Genomic DNA, 21,922 nt, shown 5'->3' on the forward strand with positions numbered 1-21,922 from the left:
CTCCTATACAAACAATTTAGTTTGCTGCTGACTGTACTATAGTACTTTCTTTTTTTAGGAGCACAGCAATGTAATATTGACATTTGAAATCTTGCACAATACCCTTGCTGCTGTCCGCATTTATGGCAGGAAGTATGAAATTCATATACAATATTTCACTTGATCAAGAAGCTAGAGCTGTGGCAGATCAAAATTAATTGCTTTAAACACGAAACAGCAGCGGTATCCATATTACCAATGTCCTCCCTAATTTATTATTACATTTATTTTACAGATCTGCTTGTTATCCATATTGGCTTCTGACACTTTCAGTCCATGTAATGTTCAGTCACATTAACAAGCAAGTAAACAAAACATTACAGTAGATAAATGCAGAGAGAAGGACCCAAGATCCTGCCTGGTGGGGTCACAGATAATTTGTTCATGAACAGATGTGCCGAGTCCCTTTGGGTGGGAACCTGAAACGGTTCTGCCAATAAAGGTCATTTTCCAAGTCGCTGCTCACAACCTGCGTAGCAACGAAGTGCTGAATAAAAGTCTTCATAGCTGATGTTCAGATGTGAAGGTATTGAACTAGGAAAGAAAAAAAAAAAAAAAAGATAAAATTACACTAGCTTTGGACCAAATACATTTATGTAATTGGTCAATTTTGCAGTTTGTAATATTACAAAAAATAAAAAAAATGTAGAACTAATTATACATTTTGCAATATGAGAATGATTTTATTTATTTTATTTGAGGAAATAGGAATTGAATCTGAAAGTGGAATATACTAACACAAACGTGCATAAAATTCTAAGCGGCCTGGTTTGTAAACCTTTCGATAACCCTCCAATATTATCACAGTATCCTTTACATATTAGCAAATTATCCCTTAACTTATCAAAAGCTACACTTGGAATACTAACATGATTTCTGACAGTCTGATGTGCCATGGCAGAAATCCCAAAGTGCTATCCACAGAACCAAACTTCAGTATTAAATCAGGATCAGGGAAACTTTGCGTACCTAAAGAAAAAAAGTGTCAAACTTAAAAAAAAAAGTATATTAGAACATATATAATAAAAAAAAAATTATATAAAAAAACACATGCATATATCTATCTCTCTATCTCTCTATCTCTCTCTCTCTCTATCTCTCTCTATCTCTCTCTATCTCTCTCTCTATCTCTCTCTCTATATATATATCTGGAACAAATTAAGAGACCACTGCAAAATTCTCAGTTTCTCTGGTGTTACTATTAACAGTTGTGTGTGCAAGTAAAATTAACATTTGTTTTATTCTATAAAGTACTGACAACATTTCTCCCAAACTCCAAAAAAAAAAAACAACTGGTCAAAATAAAAACAAAAGCAGTGTTTTCAGATCTCAAATAATGCATATTCATTTTTAAACGTAATACTAATGCTTTAAGTTAGAAACTCGTAAATCAATATGTGGTGAAATAACCTTGATTTTCAATCACAAAATTATCAGTTAATCTGGTTTTACTATTTATAGGTATGTGTGAGTAAAAACATAATTTATGTAAGAACTTACCTGATAAATTAATTTCTTTCATATTAGCAAGAGTCCATGAGCTAGCGACGTATGGGATATACATTCCTACCAGGAGGGGCAAAGTTTCCCAAACCTCAAAATGCCTATAAATACACCCCTCACCACACCCACAATTCAGTTTAACGAATAGCCAAGAAGTGGGGTGATAAGAAAGGAGAGAAAGCATCAAAAAATAAGGAATTGGAATAACTGTGCTTTATACAAAAAAAATCATAACCACCACAAAAGGGGTGGGCCTCATGGACTCTTGCTAATTACATGAAAGAAAACATAATTTATGTACTCTTACCTGATAAATTCATTTCTTTCATATTAGCAAGAGTCCATGAGCTAGTGACGTATGGGATAGTAAATACCCAAGATGTGGAACTTCCACGCAAAAGTCACTAGAGAGGGAGGGATAAAATAAAGACAGCCAATTCCGCTGAAAAATAATCCACAACCCAAAACAAAAGTTTTAATCTTAATAATGAAAAAAACTGAAATTATAAGCAGAAGAATCAAACTGAAACAGCTGCCTGAAGTACTTTTCTACCAAAAACTGCTTCAGAAGAAGAGAAAACATCAAAATGGTAGAATTTAGTAAAAGTATGCAAAGAAGACCAAGTTGCTGCTTTGCAAATCTGATCAACAGAAGCTTCATTCCTAAACGCCCAGGAAGTAGAAACTGACCTAGTAGAATGAGCCGTAATCCTTTGAGGCGGAGATTTACCCGACTCTACATAAGCATGATGAATCAAAAGACTTTAAAATATTATGTTGAAGCTACTAAGGATTTTAGAAAGACTTCTAGTCTTTGTTATCTTTTCTGGTTACAGGAAATGTCAGAAGGCCTCCGCCATTTCTTTGGCGTCTTGGTTAAAGCTCTTACTACATCCAAAGAATGTAAAGATCTCTCCTTTGAATTCTTAGGATTAGGGCACAATGAAGGGACAACAATTTCTCTACTAATGTTGTTAGAATTCACAACCTTAGGCAAAAATTTTAATGAAGTCCGCAACACCGCCTTATCCTGATGAAAAATCAGAAAAGGAGACTCACAAGAAAGAGCAGATAATTCAGAAACTCTTCTAGCAGAAGAGATGGCCAAAAGGAACAGAACTTTCCAAGAAAGTAATTTAATATCCAGAGAATGCATAGGTTCAAACTGAGGAGCCTGTAAAGCCCTCAGAACCAAATTAAGACTCCAAGGAGGAGAGATTGACTTAAAAACAGGTTTGATACGAACCAAAGCCTGTACAAAACAATGAATATCAGGAAGATTAGCAATCTTTCTGTGAAAAAGAACAGAAAGAGCAGAGATTTGTCCTTTCAAGGAACTTGCAGACAAACCTTTATCCAAACCATCCTGAAGAAACTGTAAAATTCTAGGAATTCTAAAAGAATGCCAGGGAAATTTATGAGAACACCAAGAAATTTAAGTCTTCCAGACTCTATAATAAATCTTCCTAGACACAGATTTACGAGCCTGTAACATAGTATTAATCACTGAGTCAGAGAAACCTCTATGACTAAGAATCAAGCGTTCAATTTCCACACCTTCAAATTTAATGATTTGAGATCCTGATGGAAAAAAGGGCCTTGAGATAGAAGGTCTGGTCTTAACGGAAGAGTCCAAGGTTGGCAACTGGCCATGCGAATGAGATCCGCATACCAAAACCTGTGAGGCCATGCTGGAGCCAACAGCAGAACAAACAAACGTTCCATTTGAATCTTGGAAATCACTTTTGGAAGAAGAACTAGAGGCAGAAAGATATAGGCAGGATGATAATTCCAAGGAAGCGACTGCCTCCGCCTGAGGATCCCTGGATCTGGACAGATACCTGGGAAGTTTCTTGTTTAGATGAGAGGCCATCAGATCTATTTCTGGAAGTCCCCAGATTTGAACAATCTGAAGAAATACCTCTGGGTGAAGAGACCATTCGCCCGGATGTAACGTCTGACGACTGAGATAATCCGCTTCCCAATTGTCTACACCTGGGATGTGAACCGCAGAGATTAGATAGGAGCTGGATTCCGCCCATAGAAGTATCCGAGATACTTCTTTCATAGCCTGAGGACTGTGAGTCCCACCTTGAGGACTGACATATGCCACGGTTGTGACATTGTCTGAAAACAAATAAAACGATTCTCTCGAGGCCAGAACTGAAGAGCTCTGAAAATCGCACGGAGTTCCAAAATGTTGATTGGTAATCTCGCCTCCTGAGATTCCCAAACCCCCTGCGCTGTCAGAGACCCCCATACAGCACCCCAACCTGACAGACTCGCATCTGTTGAGATCACAGTCCAGGTTGGACGAACAAAAGAAGCCCCTTGGACTAAACGATGGTGATCTATCCATCACGTCAGAGAGCGTCATACATTGGGATTTAAGGATATTAATTGTGATATATTTGTATAATCCCTGCACCACTGGTTCAGCATACAAAGCTGAAGAGGTCGCATGTGAAAACGAGCAAAGTGGATCGCGTCCGATGCAGCAGTCATAAGACCTAGAATTTACATGCATAAAGCTACCGAAGGGAATGATTGAGACTGAAGGGTTCGACAGGCTGAAACCAACTTCAGACGTCTCTTTTCTGTTAGAGACAAGGTCATGGACACTGAATCCATTTGAAAACCCAAAAAGGTTACCTTTGTCTGAGGAATTAATTAACTCTTTGGTAAATTGATCCTCCAACCATGTCTTTGAAGAAACGACACAAGTTGATTCGTATGAGATTCTGCAGAATGTGAAGACTGAGCAAGTACCAAGATATCGTCCAAATAAGGAAATACCGCAATACCCTGTTCTCTGATTACAGAGAGAAGGGCACCGAGAACTTTTGAAAAGATCCTTGGAGCAGTTGCTAGGCCAAACGGAAGGGCCACAAACTGGTAATGCTTGTCTAGAAAAGAGAATCTCAGAAACTGAAAGTGATCTGGATGAATTGGAATATGAAGGTATGCATCCTGTAAATCTATTGTGGACATATAATGCCCTTGCTGAACAAAAGGCAGAATAGTCCTTATAGTTACCATTTTGAATGTCGGTATCCTTACATAGCGATTCAATATTTTTAGATCCAGAACTGGTCTGAAGGAATTCTTCTTTGGTACAATGAAAAGATTTGAGTAAAACCCCAGACCCTGTTCCAGAACTGGAACTGGCACAATTACCCCAGCCAACTCTAGATCTGAAACACATTTCAGAAACGCTTGAGCCTTCACTGGGTTTATTGGAATGCGAGAGAGAAAAAATCTTCTCGCAGGTGGCCTTACCTTGAAACCTATTCTGTACCCTTGTGAAACAATGTTCTGAATCCAAAGACTGTGAATCAAATTGATCCAAATATCTTTGAAAAATCGTAACCTGCCCCCTACCAGCTGTGCTGGAATGAGGGCCGCACCTTCATGTGGACTTGGGAGCTAGCTTTGACTTTCTAAAAGGCTTGGATTTATTCCAGACAGGAGAAGGCTTCCAAACGGAAACCGTTCCCTTAGGGGAAGGGTCAGGCTTTTTTTCCTTATTTTGATGTAAGGAACGAAAACGATTAGCAGCCCTGTATTTACCTTTAGATTTTTTGTCCTGAGGCAAAAAGGATCCTTTCCCCCCAGTAACAGTTGAAATAATAGAATCCAACTGAGAACCAAACAATTTATTACCTTGAAAAGAAAGAGAAAGCAAAGTTGACTTAGAAGTCATATCTGCATTCCAAGTTTTAAGCCATAAAGCTCTTCTAGCTAAAATAGCTAAAGACATATACCTGACATCAATTCTAATGATATCAAAGATGGCATCACAAATAAAGTTATTAGCATGTTGAAGAAGTTTAACAATGCTATGAGTATTATGGTCTAACACTTGTTGCGCTAAAGCCTCCAACCAGAAAGTGGAGGCAGCAGCAACATCAGCCAAAGAAATAGCAGGTCTAAGAAGATTATCTGAACATAAATAAGCTCTCCTTAGAAAGGATTCAAGTTTCCCATCTAAAGGATCCTTAAATGAAGTACTATCTGCCGTAGGAATAGTAGTACGTTTAGCAAGAGTAGAGATAGCCCCATCAACCTTAGGGATTTTGTCCCAAAACTCTAATCTATCAGATGGCACAGGGTACAGTTTCTTAAACCTTTGAGAAGGAGTAAATGAAGTACCCAGATTATTCCATTCCCTAGAAATTACTTCAGAAATAGCATCAGGGACAGGAAAAACTTCTGGAATAACTATATGAGGTTTGAAAACCGAATTTAAACGCTTAGTAAATTTAGTATCAAGAGGACTAGACTCCTCCATCTCTAATGCGATTAACACTTCTTTAAGTAAAGAACGAAAAAATTCCATCTTAAATAAATATGAAGATTTATCAGTGTCAATATCTGAGATAGAATATTCTGAACCAGATAGATCCTCATCAGAAACAGACAAATCAGAATGATGACGGTCACTTAAAAATTCATCTGAAATATGAGAAGTTTTAAAAGACCTTTTACGTTTACTGGAAAGAGGAAAAAAAGGACAGAGCCTTCCTAATAGATTTAGAAACAAATTCTTTTACATTAACAGGGACATCCTGAGCATTAGATGTTGAAGGAACAACAACAGGTAATGGATTATTACTAATGGAAATACTATCTGCATTAGCAAGCTTATCATGACATTCATCACAAACTACAGCCGGAGGAACAGTTACCACAAGTTTACAACAAATGCACTTAACTTTGGTAGAACCAGCATCAGGCAGCGTCTTTCCAGAAGTAGATTCTGATCCAGGGTCAAGTTGAGACATCTTGCAATATGTAATAGAAAAAACAACATATAAAGCAAAAATATCAAATTCCTTAAATGACAGTTTCAGGAATGGGAAAAATTGCCAATGAACAAGCCTCTAGCAACCAGAAGCAATGAAAAATGAGACTGAAATAATGTGAAAAAAAGGTGGAGACAAGAATGACGCCCACATTTTTTGGCGCCAAAAATTACGCCCACATTATTGGCGCTAAGTACAACGCCTATATTTTTTGGCGCCAAGTATGACGCCACATCCGGTGACGCCGACAAAAAAAGACACCCACATTTTTGGCGCAAAAAAACGTCAAAAAAATTACGCAACCACGAACAACTTCCGGCGTCAATAAGGGCGCCGGAAGTGACAAAAAATTTTGCGCCAAAAATGACGCAATAAATTGAAGCATTTTCAGCCCCCGCGAGCCTAACAGCCCACAGGGAAAAAAGTCAATAGAAAAAAATTTTAAGGTAAGAAAAAATAAGTCTTCATATGCATTATCCCAATAATGAAACTGACTGTCTGAAATAAGGAATACTGATTACCCTGAATCATGGCAAATATAAGTTTAAACACATATATATAGAACTTTAAAAATAAAAGTGCCCAACCATAGCTTAAGAGTGTCAAATAAAATAAGACTTACTTACCCCAAGACACTCATCTACATATAGTAGATAGCCAAACCAGTACTGAAACGAGAATCAGTAGAGGTAATGGTAAATAAGAGTATATCGTCGATCTGAAAAGGGAGGTAGGAGAAGAAATCTCTACGACCGATAACAGAGAACCTATGAAATAGATCCCGTAGAAGGAAACCATGGTATTCAAATAGGCAATACTCTCTTCACATCCCTCTGACATTCACTGCACTCTGAGAGGAAAACCGGGCTCCAGCCTGCTGCAAAGCGCATATCAACGAAGAATCTAGCACAAACTTACTTCACCACCTCCACGGGAGGCAAAGTTTGTAAGACTGAATTGTGGGTGTGGTGAGGGGTGTATTTATAGGCATTTTAAGGTTTGGGAAACTTTGCCCCTCCTGGTAGGAATGTATATCCCATACGTCACTAGCTCATGGACTCTTGCTAATTACATGAAATAAATTAATTATCTATGGAGAGTGCTGGCTAGGGCATCCTTTAATTATTTCTGACTTTATTATTCTGCTTTTCTTCTTTTTATATCTTATCATTGATAATGTTTTTGATGACCCCTTAGCACCCTGGGATACATACACACACACTTTCTAGATGAGAATATATGTGTATTTTATATTACACATAACTACAAAACAGATAAAAACAAAAATATTAAGATATACAGAAATATATTTAAACCCAACTATTAAAAGGAACGCTGTAGTGCAAAATTATATTATTTTGATGATTAGAGCATGTACATATGTACATTTTAGCACTACTGAACCTGCAATGTATGTGCGGGTAGTGCTAAATACATTCAACAAATTGTCATTAATCAAATATTACTTACTTCTTAATAAATTGTCTAACACGCTGACATCCATATCTGATGGTCTCTTCTGATGTTTAGCTACTAAATTACAGAAGCTCTGAGCTACTTTCACAATCTGCCCCTTCCCATCCTCTGGAGATAGAACCTTCAGGACTGGCAGATGGGCAAGAACTGCTGTGAAGAGGGAAAAAAAAAAAAAAAAAAAAAAAAAAGGAGGGTTTCACTTTTTTTTTTTTTTTTTAAAATAGACATTTTTCTACAACTCATGATTTATATTAAATGCTGCAGTATATTGTGAAAATGTAATTTAAATTCACAAAGTGTCTAGCTTTTAAAATCATTGTAAAGTCCCACAAAAAACAAAAGGGTTTTGAAGTTTTTCAAGTTTCAAAATAATTCATTGTTGGAGGCAATTTGTTTTACTAAGGAACCATGGGACAGTGGGAGGGATTAAAATATTATGAAAGAAATATATTCCTTTTAAAATGCTCATTTGACATTTTTTACGTCAGCTTTCTTACCAATATGTTGCATCACTTTCAAGTGATTCAGCATATGTGTAACATGTCCCTTTAACCTCCTTTTATGCATAACAAAATATATTAAGTGTTTAGAGAGCAATAAAGTCAGATTTACAAAAGAAATGTACTGAGAAAATAGGGAAACAGGATAGGTTTTAGCATATTTTTCATTTAAAAGAAGAGGTAATTGAATTCTGGCCAATCGCTACATGATTGACAGGTCAAAGATCATAAAATAAAATCATTCAGATAAACACATTTATGAAAAATAGTCAAATTTTATAGGGCTCAGATGAAAATCACATTGATCAACTCTATAAGTCAGATTTGCCCCAACACAAACAAGAAAGTGTGTGTGACAGGCTAGGTTTTCCTTACCTTTCTCTGACTTGTCAATACTTCCATTTGCACAATCTAGTGCTTGTTTAGAAAATTCATGGCCTAAAAGTTCCCTCTGCTGATTTGACACTTCATCCATAAGTCTGGAACTATTTTGCTTGAAGACACCTTGTAGAAAAAAAGAAAAGTATTGCTGTAGTGATCTATTTACATAATCACAAAGTGTGTTTGATAATAAACAGAGGTCCGAGGCAGTCAGAGCAAACTAAATCTGACAGGGACCAGTAGAACTGCTGGAAGAAGAGTAGTGTACAAGATCACCTTGACTTTCAAATGGAAAGGAACAAACTATTTCAGTGAAGGTGCAGGTTTTGCTTAAACAACTTTGCAATTTACTTCTATTATCTCATTTGCTTTATTCTCTTAGCACCCTTTCTTGAAAGAGCAGCAATGCACTACTGGGAACTAGCTGAATACACTGGTAAGCAAATAAGAGGCATATGTGTACAGCCACTAATCAGCAGCTACTGAGCCTACCTAGGTATCCTTTTCAAAAAAGTATACCAAGAGAATAACAAAAAATAAATAGAAGTAAATTGCAAAGTTGTTTTAAAAAGGGACAGTCTAGTCAAAACTAAACTTTTATGATTCAGATAGGGCATATCATTTTAAGCACCTTTCCAACTTAATTTTATAATAAAATTTGCTTCGTTCAAACCTAAACCCAGGTAGGGTCATATGCTAATTTCCAAGCCCTTGAAGCATGACTCTTATCTGAATGCATTTGACAGTTTTTCACAGCTAGAGGGCGTTAGTTCATGTATGCAATATAGATAACATTGTGATCACACCGTGGAGTTATTAACGAGAGGGCATTGATGAGCTAAAATGCAAGTTTGTAAAAAGAACTGAAATAAGGGGGTAGTCTGCAGAGGCTTTGATACAAGGTAATCACAGAGGTAAAAAGTATATTAATTTAACCATGTTATGCAAAACTTGGGAATGGATAATAAAAGGATTATCATTTTAAACAATACAAATTTCTGGTGTAGACGGTCCCTTTAAATCCCATGCTTTATCTGAATCATGAAATAAATTGGGCTTTATGTTTCTTTAAAAAGGATTTTCCGTAGTGTACATGATTCTTTAGAACTCTATGGCAGCATTGTTCCAAAGAATGTTTATGCCAATGTTATACATTGTTGCCAACACCACTGAGAGAGTGCTAAAGACACATGCATGCTCCAAAGTTCCTATGAACCTACTAAGGTTCATTTTTCCAACAAATGATACCAAGAGAAAAAGAACACTTGATAATGGAAAGAAGTTTAAAATGTATGTGCTCTATTTGAAATCATGAAAGTTTAAATTTTTTGACTAAGTCAGAATCCCATAAGTCCCATAAGGGTCATAAAACAATGTATTTTTGTATGTATCAGTATTTGTGCACTACATTGCAGCAGTGCTGTATGCAAAATACATGTTTTCATAAAGATTTAAAATGGTAATTGTGTTAGTAGTATGGGATACACCCTTTAAAAAATGCCCTTGAATGTTATGGCTTTTGGGGTCAATTAGGGACAGATATAACTGAGCCTGTTCAAAATATTTTAAAGTAGAATGGAGCAGAGTTAGGTGTCCTGAATATGCACTTCAGGTTTTTTTTTACAGAAATTGGGGAGAAAATGCAGGGTTAAAAGGGACAGTAAAAGGGACAGTAAACGGGGGGACTTCCGGGCAGCGGCCATGTTCAGTCGCACATCTGCATGCTGCTCCAGCTTTCTAGAAATACTTTCATAAAATTACCTTGTAAAAGCATCATCCATACATATACTATGTAGATCTGAACTCTACTACAAGCAAGGCATCTGATGAGCTTGATATTCACAAGATTGCTGTTAGCATCAGTGCTCTGAGCTACTTTTAGGCCTTGGCCTCTTCACAACCCCCCGGCAGGGTATACTTTCTCCCTGTCGTTACGCGGCACTAAGCAAATGCTGAACTGCAGCCAGGTTCTACCTACCAATCCTGGGGACTAACATGCAACATCTTCAAGGAGCAATTGGAGCACTCTTAGAGGAGCATTTCCTCAAGCTACATTCTCTAGTGGATCGGTGTTTCAATGTCAGCGAGGCCTCTACTTCTGATCCCGTAGAGCAGTGCTTTCCAAACTGTGTGTCGGGACACACTAGTGTGTCGGCAGCAGTGTGTAGGTGTGTCCCTGCTTCAGCACAAATTCTTTTTTTAGTTTCTGACTTTCCACCTGCCTGCTACGCAAATATCACATGGTTGACACATGATTGATACCTAGGGGGACACAGATCATGTTAACCTATTGGCACAGCTCAGTTGGAACTGAAACTATGCCCATTGGCGGTACATTGGCTCCTGACTGCACGTGTAGTCTCCTTAATTGGCTCGTGACTGCATGTGTACTCAGTGAGTGGGACAGCAGTGTGTATACAGCGCGGGCAGTAGTCAATCAGACTCACCGAGCTCTGAGGGCGGCAGATTAAACGCTGAGCTGAAGTCAGAAGTCAGTTGGGTTTTTTGCAGCTAGCTCCCAGTAGTGCATTGCTGCTGATGCTCTTGATATATGGATAGGAAGTGGAAGCTTAAAAATGCTTGATGATGAAATGCGAGTGTCTTTATCTAATATTCCACCAAATATTCAGAAATTGTGTTCATCCCGTCAACCTCATACATCCCATTAAAATAGTAAGTAGCTATTGGTGTTATTAAACTTTTTTTTTAATTCTTGCACATACATACTGTTACTTGTAAATACATTTTGTTATTATATAATTTATGTATGTGTCCGTATCTCTAAAAACAAGTTAGATTAACCTCCTTTTTGCTAGTACAACTGAATTACTGTGTCGCGAAATGATGTAGGTCTAAAAAGTGTGTCACCAACATGAAAAGTTTGGAAAGCTCTGCCGTAGAGAAAACTAATGGAGGACTTAAATCTCAGCAAGAAGCATATGCAGCGACTCTCGGCTATTTACAACCACTGGAGTCGGATTGCCAGAAACTAGAGCTGTTGAAAACATTTAGCGACAAAAACATACCCAGCGAGATTAACTTGGAGAATATTGCGCTCTCGAATCGCGTTATGATGGGACATAGTTTGGCCATGTCTCTGGGATATATCACTGCTGCTCTTGATTTGGCATGGCGTTCCGGCATAGGCTGAGGACCGAGTATCGCTCAGGTGGCTGAGGTGCGGGAGACAGTGAAAGTTAAGTTTCTTGCATTGATGTCTCTTAAGCCGCCTACGGATAACCACTGGGACTGTTATCTTATAATGCCATCGCTGCCATGGGAACTTTCTTTGGTAGCTAAGTTTGTTATGCTGATCCAAGCCTAGAACACAAGTACCCTTATGGCAGCAATAGAGCCCGAGGTTTGGGGGATGAAGTAGGTTTGGACACTGCTGCAGGGACCTCAACCTAATTGGAGAACTATGTGAATAACCCTTTATCTCCAACGTTGGCAGCTAGTGTATTAATTACCATGTACATTTAGTGCAAATATACAAATAGGCGTATGATGTTTTGAACTAATTAAGTTATTGAAATTACTAAAGGTTAATCGCATGACGGATGACACATACATACATACATATATCCTCACTATGTTAAGTATTCCCACTCTAGAAAAAACTAAGGTCAGTTAAAACTCTTTTATACACTTTTTAATAGATATCTTATTATGATACTGGATCCCATGGGCTTATGTTAGGTCTATAACTCTCACCCCTATGCATTACTACCAATGCCGAACTGTCAGCGGCCGAGACAGTATAGGCATTCTCACTTTAGCTACTCCCTTAACACTGGGGAATTACTCGGATATCTTTGCAATGTAGACAACACATCTTACTGGGTATAGGACTTTTGGTTTTACCTTTATAAGGCCTTTTTCTATATAGCATTGTTCCCTAACAAACTAGTATATATTTGGTTCCCCTTTAACAAAGACACATAATGTTTCTCAGTTCGATTCTTTAAATCTGCAACTTGGTGACTGACTCCAACTTAGCCCTGGTGCACAGATCAGGCAACAAGTAACTGATTCACTTCAAAGTTAGTCCTACCTATTGTAAATGTACCAACCTCCTCGCAACATAGATTCCTTGATATGCAGCAGATTCTAACATATTATGTCTCCTTGATATTTCTATTTTTCGTTTAAGTTATCTGCTGAATATAACATCAACTGTAGATATTTAAGAGCTCCAGAGTGACCAACATCTGTTTTTTGTGCTCCCTGGAAGTTCAGGTCCACAGAGTCCCCAGATAAGAGTTTGTTTATTAAAATATAGTTCCTGGTTGTTGTTGCAGTTTCAAGAATTAGCATCACAGAAAAATAAACTATAAAATTTGAGGTCATAAGAGTGAGATCCAAGAGTGGTCTCTCCATTTCATTTTACCTTCCCTCACTTTCAGACATGTTTCCCTATTTTAGGTCCAAGAGTGGCCTCTAAAGTTAGATACGGAAGGTTCCCTTATGTAAAGGCACCATATATCAACTTTGCTGTCATTAACTGCACATGGCTTGTTGGAGAGTTGTGTGGAAGAGTTGACACACCATGGTTAAACTAAACTGGACTGTATATCTTTCCTTTGATACTATATGACAACTCACTGTTTGACATTTTTCTTTGTATGTCTACTTTGAGTACCTCAATAAAAATAATTAAAAAAAAAGGGGACAGTAAACCCCTTGAGATTTTTATATAAAATATTTAGTTAATACGTAATGAAACAACTTTGTAATATATTTTCATTATTTTGCCCCTTTTCATATAATTACGCTCTAAAAATTGTGGATTTTCTCATTCTTGGAGCTAGAAATGCCCCTTGCTGACTTTTCAAGGCTAACTCCACTACATGTCATTCTTTCTATTCACTTTTACAGATAAAAACTGTAAACTGGCCTTTATACTAGCAGTATGACTGTGGCTAGCCTTGTTGTCTGCAGACTATAGCCTGGATCGCCTATTCCAAATAAAGATAATGTTGGGTGGTGTGTTATTAAAAACAATTGCATAACGGATTTTAATTTGTTTTAAAAACATTTAGACTGGGTTGACATGTCACTAATTACAAGGTATTTTACTGTCCCTTTTAAAATTACAGGGGGGGAAAAATGGCAAAATGAAAGTCTGCTGCAAAGTATTTTTACTATGCCTCATTAAAGGGACACTGTACCCAAAAATTTTCTTTTGTGACTCAGATTGAGCATGACATTTTAAGCAACTTTCTAATTTACTTCCATTACCAAATTTTCTTCATTCTCTTGGTATGTTTATTTGAAATGCAAGAATGTAAGTTTAGATGCCGGCCCATTTTTGGTGAAAAACCTGGGTTGTCCTTGCTGATTGGTGGATAAATTCATCCACCAATAAAAAAGTGCTGTCCAGAGTACTGAAACAAAAAAAAAAAGCTTAGATGCCTTCTTTTTCAAATAATGATAGCAAGAGAACGAAGAAAAATTGATAATAGGAGTAAATTAGAAAGTTGCTTAAAATTTCATGCTCTTTCTGAATTAGTTCACCTCTGGCAGAGTGAATTTCCACTGAGGAATTTACTATTGCACACGAGCGCTATTTTTGGCTCGCATGCAATCCCGCCCCCTGCCCGTGCAAAACCAATCACGCGTTAGCAGGAGCTGTCAATCTCCCTGGTCGGACTAGACAGCGGAGATTGAATTTCACCATTTAAGAAGTGGCGAAAGGTTAGGAAAGAATTGGTCTGATGACCGCTGCTTGTTAAATACGGCGAGCAGGTTCTCTTGTGAGAACCTGCAGCCGTAGGGGCTCAAAGGCTGGAGAAAGCCTCTGCTTTTTTCATGTTTGAGTGAGAAATAAAATTGACATGAGCATACATTTTTCCAAGTAGTTATAGATGTATGTAGAAACCTCCAAACGTTCAAGAGCCAGAAATAAAATAAAAGGGACATTAAACACTAAATAAATGCTAAATAGAAGGATGCATTAAAAAAAGGATTAGTCTGAGAACATGTAGATGTATTTTTTAAAAGTTTAATTAGCTGTTTAAATAGTGATAAGAGTAAAGTTTTACAGTCTATAAAACAATAGGGGCATCCATGTTGTAAATTAGGTTACTTTCTGCTGTGGCCAATTACGGACAAGTATAAATTGGTCACTAGAGTGTGCAGCCAATGGCTGTGTGGAATATAACCGTGTTCTGCACTTTCATTTCTAAAAGGAACTGAAAAGATCACCATTTTCAGTATGGAATTACAGGGGGAAAAAAAGGACAAAATAAATAATGAAAGTATATTGCAGAGGTTTTTTTTGTTTATATATACGATTTATCATTTTATATTTCCATCTCAAAGTGTTTAATGTTCCTTTAAGGGAGCTGTAGTTTCCTTAAAGTGAAGGTCAATTTGGATGAATTAGTGCCCGGTTTTTAATAAACCTATTAAAAACAAGGGCACTTTAATTCATCAAAATTGACATTTCACTCCTTTTCTTCAAAAACTTACCTTTTAATCCTGAAAGCCGCTCCAGCGATTCCCCCGGCTGTCGGAAGTCTCTTCTTACGTCAGAAATGATGAATCCGGCGTCCTCCAATCACGGCTTTCCCCCCAGGGAGGAGCATGGTCTGATGCAACGCCTTGATTGGAGGAAGCCAGATTCGTCATTTTGGACCAGCAAAGAGGACTTGCAACGGGGAGGAGGAAGCGCTGCAACAGCTGTCAGGATTAAAAGGTAAGTTTTGGAAGAAAAAACATAATTTATGTAAGATTTTACCTGATAAATTCATTTCTTTCATATTGGCAAGAGTCCATGAGCTAGTGACGTATGGGATATACATTTCTACCAGGAGGGGCAAAGTTTCCCAAACCTCAAAATGCCTATAAATACACCCCCACCACACCCACAATTCAGTTTAACAAATAGCCAAAAAGTGGGGTAATAAGAAAGGAGCGAAAGCATCAACAAGGAATTGGAATAATTGTGCTTTATACAAAAAAATCATAACCACCATAAAAAGGGTGGGTCTCATGGACTCTTGCCAATATGAAAGAAATGAATTTATCAGGTAAATTCTTACATAAATTATGTTTTCTTTCATGTAATTGGCAAGAGTCCATGAGCTAGTGACGTATGGGATAGCAAATACCCAAGATGTGGCACTCCACGCAAGAGTCACTAGAGAGGGAGGGATAAAAATAAAGACAGCCAATTCCGCTGAAAAATTAATCCACAACCCAAATCAAAAATTTTAATCTTATAATGAAAAAAACTGAAATTATAAGAAGAATCAAACTGAAACAGCTGCCTGAAGTACTTTTCTACCAAAAACTACTTCTGAAGAAGAAAAAAACCATCAAAATGGTAGAGTTTAGTAAAAGTATGCAAAGAAGACCAAATTGCTGCTTTGCAAATCTGATCAACAGAAGCTTCATTCCTAAAAGCCCAGGAAGTAGAAACTGACCTAGTAGAATGAGCCGTAATCCTTTGAGGCGGGGATTTACCCAACTCTAAATAAGCATGATGAATCAAAAGCTTTAACCAAGATGCCAATGAAATGGCAGAAGCCTTCTGACCTTTCTTAGAACCAGAACAGATAACAAATAGACTAGAAGTCTTTCTGAAATCTTTAGTAGCTTCAACATAATATTTCAAAGCGCTTACCACATCCAAAGAATGTAAAGATCTCTCCAGAGAATTCTTAGGATTAGGACACAAACAACAATTTCTCTACTAATGTTGTTGGAATTCACAACCTTAGGTAAAAATTTAAATGAAGTCTGCAAGACCGCCTTATCCCGATGAAAAAATCAGAAAAGGAGACTCACAAGAAAGAGCAGATAATTCAGAAACTCTTCTAGCAGAAGAGATGGCCAAAAGGAACAATACTTTCCAAGAAAGTAATTTAATGTCCAGAGAATGCATAGGCTCAAAAGGAGGAGCCTGTAAAGCTTTCAAAACCAAATTAAGACTTCATGGAGGAGAGATTTATTTAAAGACAGGCTTAATACGAACCAAAGCCTGTACAAAACAATGAATATCAGGAAGATAAGCAATTTTTCTGTGAAACTGAAAAGAAAGAGCAGAGATTTGTCCTTTCAAGGAACTTGCAGACAAACCCTTATCTAAACCATCCTGAAGAAACTGTAAAATTCTAGGAATTCTAAAAGAATGCCAAGAGAATTTATGAGAAGAACACCATGAAATGTAAGTCTTCCAAACTCGATAATAAATCTTTCTAGACACAGATTTATGAGCCTGCAACATAGTATTAATCACTGAGTCAGAGAAACCTCTATGACTAAGCACTAAGCGTTCAATTTCCATACCTTCAAATTTAATGATTTGAGATCCTGACGGAAAAAAGGCCTTGAGACAGAAGGTCTGGCCTTTACGGAAGTGGCCAAGGTTTGCAACTGGACATCCGAACAAGACCTGCATACCAAAACCTGTGTGGCCATGCTGGAGCCACCAGCAGTACAAACAAACGCTCCATTATGATTTTGGAAATCACTCTTGGAAGAAGAACTAGAGGCAGAAAGATTTAAGCAGGTTGATAACTCCAAGGAAGTGTCAACGCATCCACTGCTTCCGCCTGAGGATCCCTGGACCTGGACAGATACCTGGGAAGTTTCCTGTTTAGATGAGAAGCCATCAGATCTATTTCTGGAAGCCCCCACATCTGAACAATCTGAAAAAACATCTGGGTGAAGAGACCACTCTCCCAGATGTAAAGTCTGGCGACTGAGATAATCCACTTCCCAATTGTCTATACCTGGGATATGGACCGCAGAAATTAGACAGGAGCTGGATTCCGCCCAAGCAAGTATCCAAGATACCTCTTTCATAGCTTGAGGACTGCGAGTCCCACCTTGATGATTGACATATGCCACGGTTGTGACATTGTCTGTCTGAAAACAAATAAACGGTTCTCTCTTCAGAAGAGGCCAAAACTGAAGAGCTCTGAGAATCGCAGGGAGTTCCAAAATATTGATTGGCAATCTCGCCTCTTGAGATTTCCAAACCCCCTTCGCTGTCAGAGATCCCCAGACAGCTCCCCAACCTGAAAGACTCGCATCTGTTGTGATCACAGTCCAGGTTGGACGAACAAAAGAGGCCCCCTGAACTAAACGATGGTGATCTAACCACCATGTCAGAGATAGTCGAACATTGGGATTTAAGGATATTAATTGTGATATCCTTGTATAATCCCTGCACCATTGATTCAGCATACAAAGCTGAAGAGGTCTCCTGTGAAAACGAGCAAAAGGGATCGCATCCGATGCTGCAGTCATGAGACCTAAAACCTCCATGCACATAGCTACTGAAGGGAATGATTGAAACTGAAGGTTCCGACAAGCTACAACCAATTTCAGACGTCTCTTGTGTGTTAGAGACAAAGTCATGGATACTGACTCTATTTGGAAACCTAAAAAGGTTACCCTTGTCTGAGGAGTCAAAGAACTTTTTGGTAAATTGATCCTCCAACCATGTTTTTGAAGAAACAACACTAGTTGATTCATGTGAGATTCTGCAGAACGTAAAGACTGAGCAAGTACCAAGATATTGTCCAAATAAGGAAACCCTGCAATACCGCTCTCTTATTACAGAGAGTAGGGCACCGAGAACCTTTGAAAAGATCCTTGGAGCTGTCGCTAGGCCAAAAGGAAGAGCAACAAATTGGTAATGCTTGTCTAGAAAAGAGGATCTCAGGAACTGATGGTGATCTGGATGAATTGGAATATGAAGATATGCATCCTGTAAGTCTATTGTGGACATATAATGCCCTTGCTGAACAAAAGGCAGAATAGTCCTTATAGTCACCATTTTGAATGTTGGAATTTTCACATAACTGTTCAAAATTTTTAGATCCAGAACTGGTCTGAAAGAATTCTCCTTCTTTGGGACAATGAACAGATTTGAATAAAACCCCAGACCCCGTTCCTGAACAGGAACTGGCACAATTACCCCAGATAACTCCAGGTCTGAAACACACTTCAGGAAAGCCCGAGCCTTTTCTGGGTTCACTGGAATGTGTGAGAGAAAGAAACTTCTCACAGGCGGTCTTACTTTGAAACCTATTCTGTACCCTTGAGAAACAATGTTCTGAATCCAATGATTTTTGGATTGAATTGATCCAAACATCCTTGAAGAATTTTAGTCTGCCCCCTACCAGCTGAGCTGGAATGAGGGCCGCACCTTCATGTGGACTTGGGGGCTGATTTAGACCTTTTTAAATGGCTAGGATTTATTCCAGACTGAAGAAGGCTTTCAATTTCTGTTCCTTATTTTTTCGAAAGGAACGAAAACGGTTAGCAGCCTTAAATTTACCCTTATATTTTTTATCCTCAGGCAAAAAAGCTCCCTTCCCCCCAGTGACAGTTGAAATAATTGAATCCAACTGAGAACCAAATAATTCATTACCTTGGAAAGAGAGAGATAGCAACGTTGATTTAGAAGTCATATCAGCATTCCAAGATTTAAGCCATAAAGCTCTTCTAGCTAATATAGCTAAAGACATATATCTAACATCAATTCTGATGATATCAAAAATGGCATCACAAATAAAGTTATTAGCATGTTGAATTAACTTAACAATGCTATACACATTATGATATGATACTTGTTGCGCTAGGGTTTCCAACCAAAAAGTTGAAGCAGCTGCAACATCAGCCAAAGAAATAGCAGGCCTAAGAAGATGACCTGAACATAAATAAGCTTTCCTTAGATAAGATTCAAGTTTCCCATCTAAAGGATCTTTAAAAGAAGTACTATCTGCCGTAGGAATAGTAGTACGTTTAGCAAGAGTAGAGATGGCCCCATTAACTTTGGGGATCTTTTCCCAAAACTCCAATCTAGCAGACGGCAAAGGGTACAGTTTCTTAAACCTTGAAGAAGGAGTAAAAGAGGTAGCCAGCCTATTCCATTCCCTAGAAATTACATCTGAAATAGCATCAGGAACTGGAAAAACCTCTGGAATAACTACATGAGGTTTAAAAACTGAATTTAAACGTTTACTAGTTTTAATATCAAGATGACTAGTCTCCTCCATATCTAATGCAATCAACACCTCTTTCAATAAGGAACGAATATACTCCATTTTAAATAAGTATGAAGATTTGTCAGTGTCAATATCCGAGGTAGAATCTTCTGAACCAGATAGATCCTCATCAGAGATAGATAAATCAGAATGTTGTCAGTCATTTAAAAATTCATCAATTTTATGAGAAGTTTTAAAAGACCTTTTACGTTTATTAGAAGGTGGTATGACAGACAAAGCCTTCTGAATAGAATTAGAAACAAATTCTCTCACATTAACAGGAATATCCTGAGCATTAGATGTTGAAGGAATAACAGGTAATGGATTACTACTAATGGAAATATTTTCTGCATGTAAAAGTTTGTCACGACAACTATCACAAACTACAGCCGGAGGAACAGTTACCACAAGTTTACAACAAATGCACTTAGCTTTGGTAGAACCGACATCAGGCAGCAGGATTCCAATAGTGGATTCTGAAACAGGATCAGATTGAGACATCTTGCAATATGTAAGAGTAAAAAATAACATATAAAGCAAAATTATCAATTTCCTTTTATGACAGTTTCAGGAATGGGAAAAAATGCAATCAGAATAAGCCTCTGGAAACTAGAAGCAAAAATACATGAAGACTTAAATAATGTCAAAAGTCTGGCGCCAAGTATGACGCCCACAACTGACAAAATATTTTTGGCGCCAAAAACGTCTGCAACAAACACGAGCGTCATACATGACGCAACTACGTGAAAAGTCTTGGCGACAACTAAGACGTCGGAAATGACGAAAATAAGTCAACTCACGCTAAAAAAGTCTTGCGCCAAGAATGCCGCAATAAATTATAGCATTTTGCGCACCCGCGAGCCTAACAGCCCGCAATTTAGAAAAAGTCAATTGAAACATTTCAGGCAAGAATTTTTTTATTTTTTTTTTAATATATGTGCATTTCCCAAAATGAAACTGACAGTCTGCAAAAAGGAAATATACTGATAAACCTGAATCATGGCAAATAAGTACAAACATTATATTTAGAACTTTACATTTAAAGTGCCAAACCATAGCTAAGAGTGTCTTTATAAAGGAAAACATACTTACCAAAAGACACTCATCTACATAAAGTAGATAGCCAAACCAGTACTGAAACGAGAATCAGCAGAGGTAATGGTATATATAAGAGTATATCGTCGATCTGAAAAGGGAGGTAGGAGATGAATCTCTACAACCGATAACAGAGAACCTATGAAATAGACCCCCATTAGGATGACCATTGCATTCAATAGGTGATACTCCCTTCACATCCCTCTGTCATTCACTGCACTCTGAGAGGAACCGGGCTTCAGCATGCTGAGAAGCGCATATCAACGTAGAAATCTAGCACAAACTTACTTCACCACCTCCATAGGAGGCAAAGTTTGTAAAACTGAATTGTGGGTGTGGTGAGGGGTGTATTTATAGGCATTTTGAGGTTTGGGAAACTTTGCCCCTCCTGGTAGGAATGTATATCCCATACGTCACTAGCTCATGGACTCTTGCCAATTACATGAAAGAAAGGAGTGAAATGTCAATTTTGATGAATTAAAGTGCCCTTGTTTTTAATAGGTTTATTAAAAACCGGGCACTAATTCATTCAAATCGACCTTCACTTTAAAGTGTTTGTACCATCTGGCAATGAGTTAATTTGTTAATAGCTGACATGATACAAGCCCCACTACCGCTCTGAGCAGCTGCAGTATTTAAAATGCTGGTGCACTGAGAATATCTAGCTATGCTTCACATGCACATGCAGAGAAAAATGTTAACACTAAAACAGTGATAACTTTTACTATAAGCCTTTTTGACAATACATGTATAATGCAAATGTGTTTCTATTCAAAGAGGTAATACATCTGTGCGTTTAAATTTTGATAGGATATGGGGAATCCAATTTTGAGTTTAATGTCCCTTAAAGAAAGACAGTAGCATAAGGCAGACCAGCAATGCACAAAAGGTTTATTGTGATCAACCAAACAGATCACAAGATGTGATTTTCCTGTTTCCCCAGTGAGTAATGCTATCTCAAATTTATACCCATGACAAAACGGTCAGAAAAAAAAAAAAAAAGATACTAATCACATAATCACAGGAAGTGTCTCATATATATATCTATCTCTATCTATATAAAACACGGAAGGGAACTACACTCTCATACCGGACGAAGCTGTGCTGTCCCCAGAGT

The 21,922-nt window shown here is 37.8% G+C and overlaps 1 protein-coding gene across 2 annotated transcripts in view; it reads right to left on the bottom strand.

Annotated features, from left to right (window-relative positions):
• Positions 1-225: 225 nt before the first annotated feature.
• The window catches only part of NUS1 (NUS1 dehydrodolichyl diphosphate synthase subunit), a 30,282-nt gene continuing 8,585 nt past the window's right edge, over positions 226-21,922 (bottom strand). Inside the window, exons 2-5 of one of the 2 annotated variants that reach the window (XM_053709138.1) lie at positions 8,699-8,827; positions 7,818-7,970; positions 909-1,008; positions 226-573 (exon numbers count right to left, since the gene is read on the bottom strand). In XM_053709138.1, coding sequence (XP_053565113.1) covers positions 483-573; positions 909-1,008; positions 7,818-7,970; positions 8,699-8,827 — 473 coding nt within the window. In that variant the 3' untranslated portion in view covers positions 226-482. Of the gene's footprint in view, positions 574-908; positions 1,009-7,817; positions 7,974-8,698; positions 8,828-21,922 lie in introns of both variants that reach the window. The other variant, XM_053709137.1, reaches the window with a different exon arrangement.

This window comes from Bombina bombina, chromosome 4 (genome assembly GCF_027579735.1).
Source record: "Bombina bombina isolate aBomBom1 chromosome 4, aBomBom1.pri, whole genome shotgun sequence".
Taxonomy (NCBI): domain Eukaryota; kingdom Metazoa; phylum Chordata; class Amphibia; order Anura; family Bombinatoridae; genus Bombina; species Bombina bombina.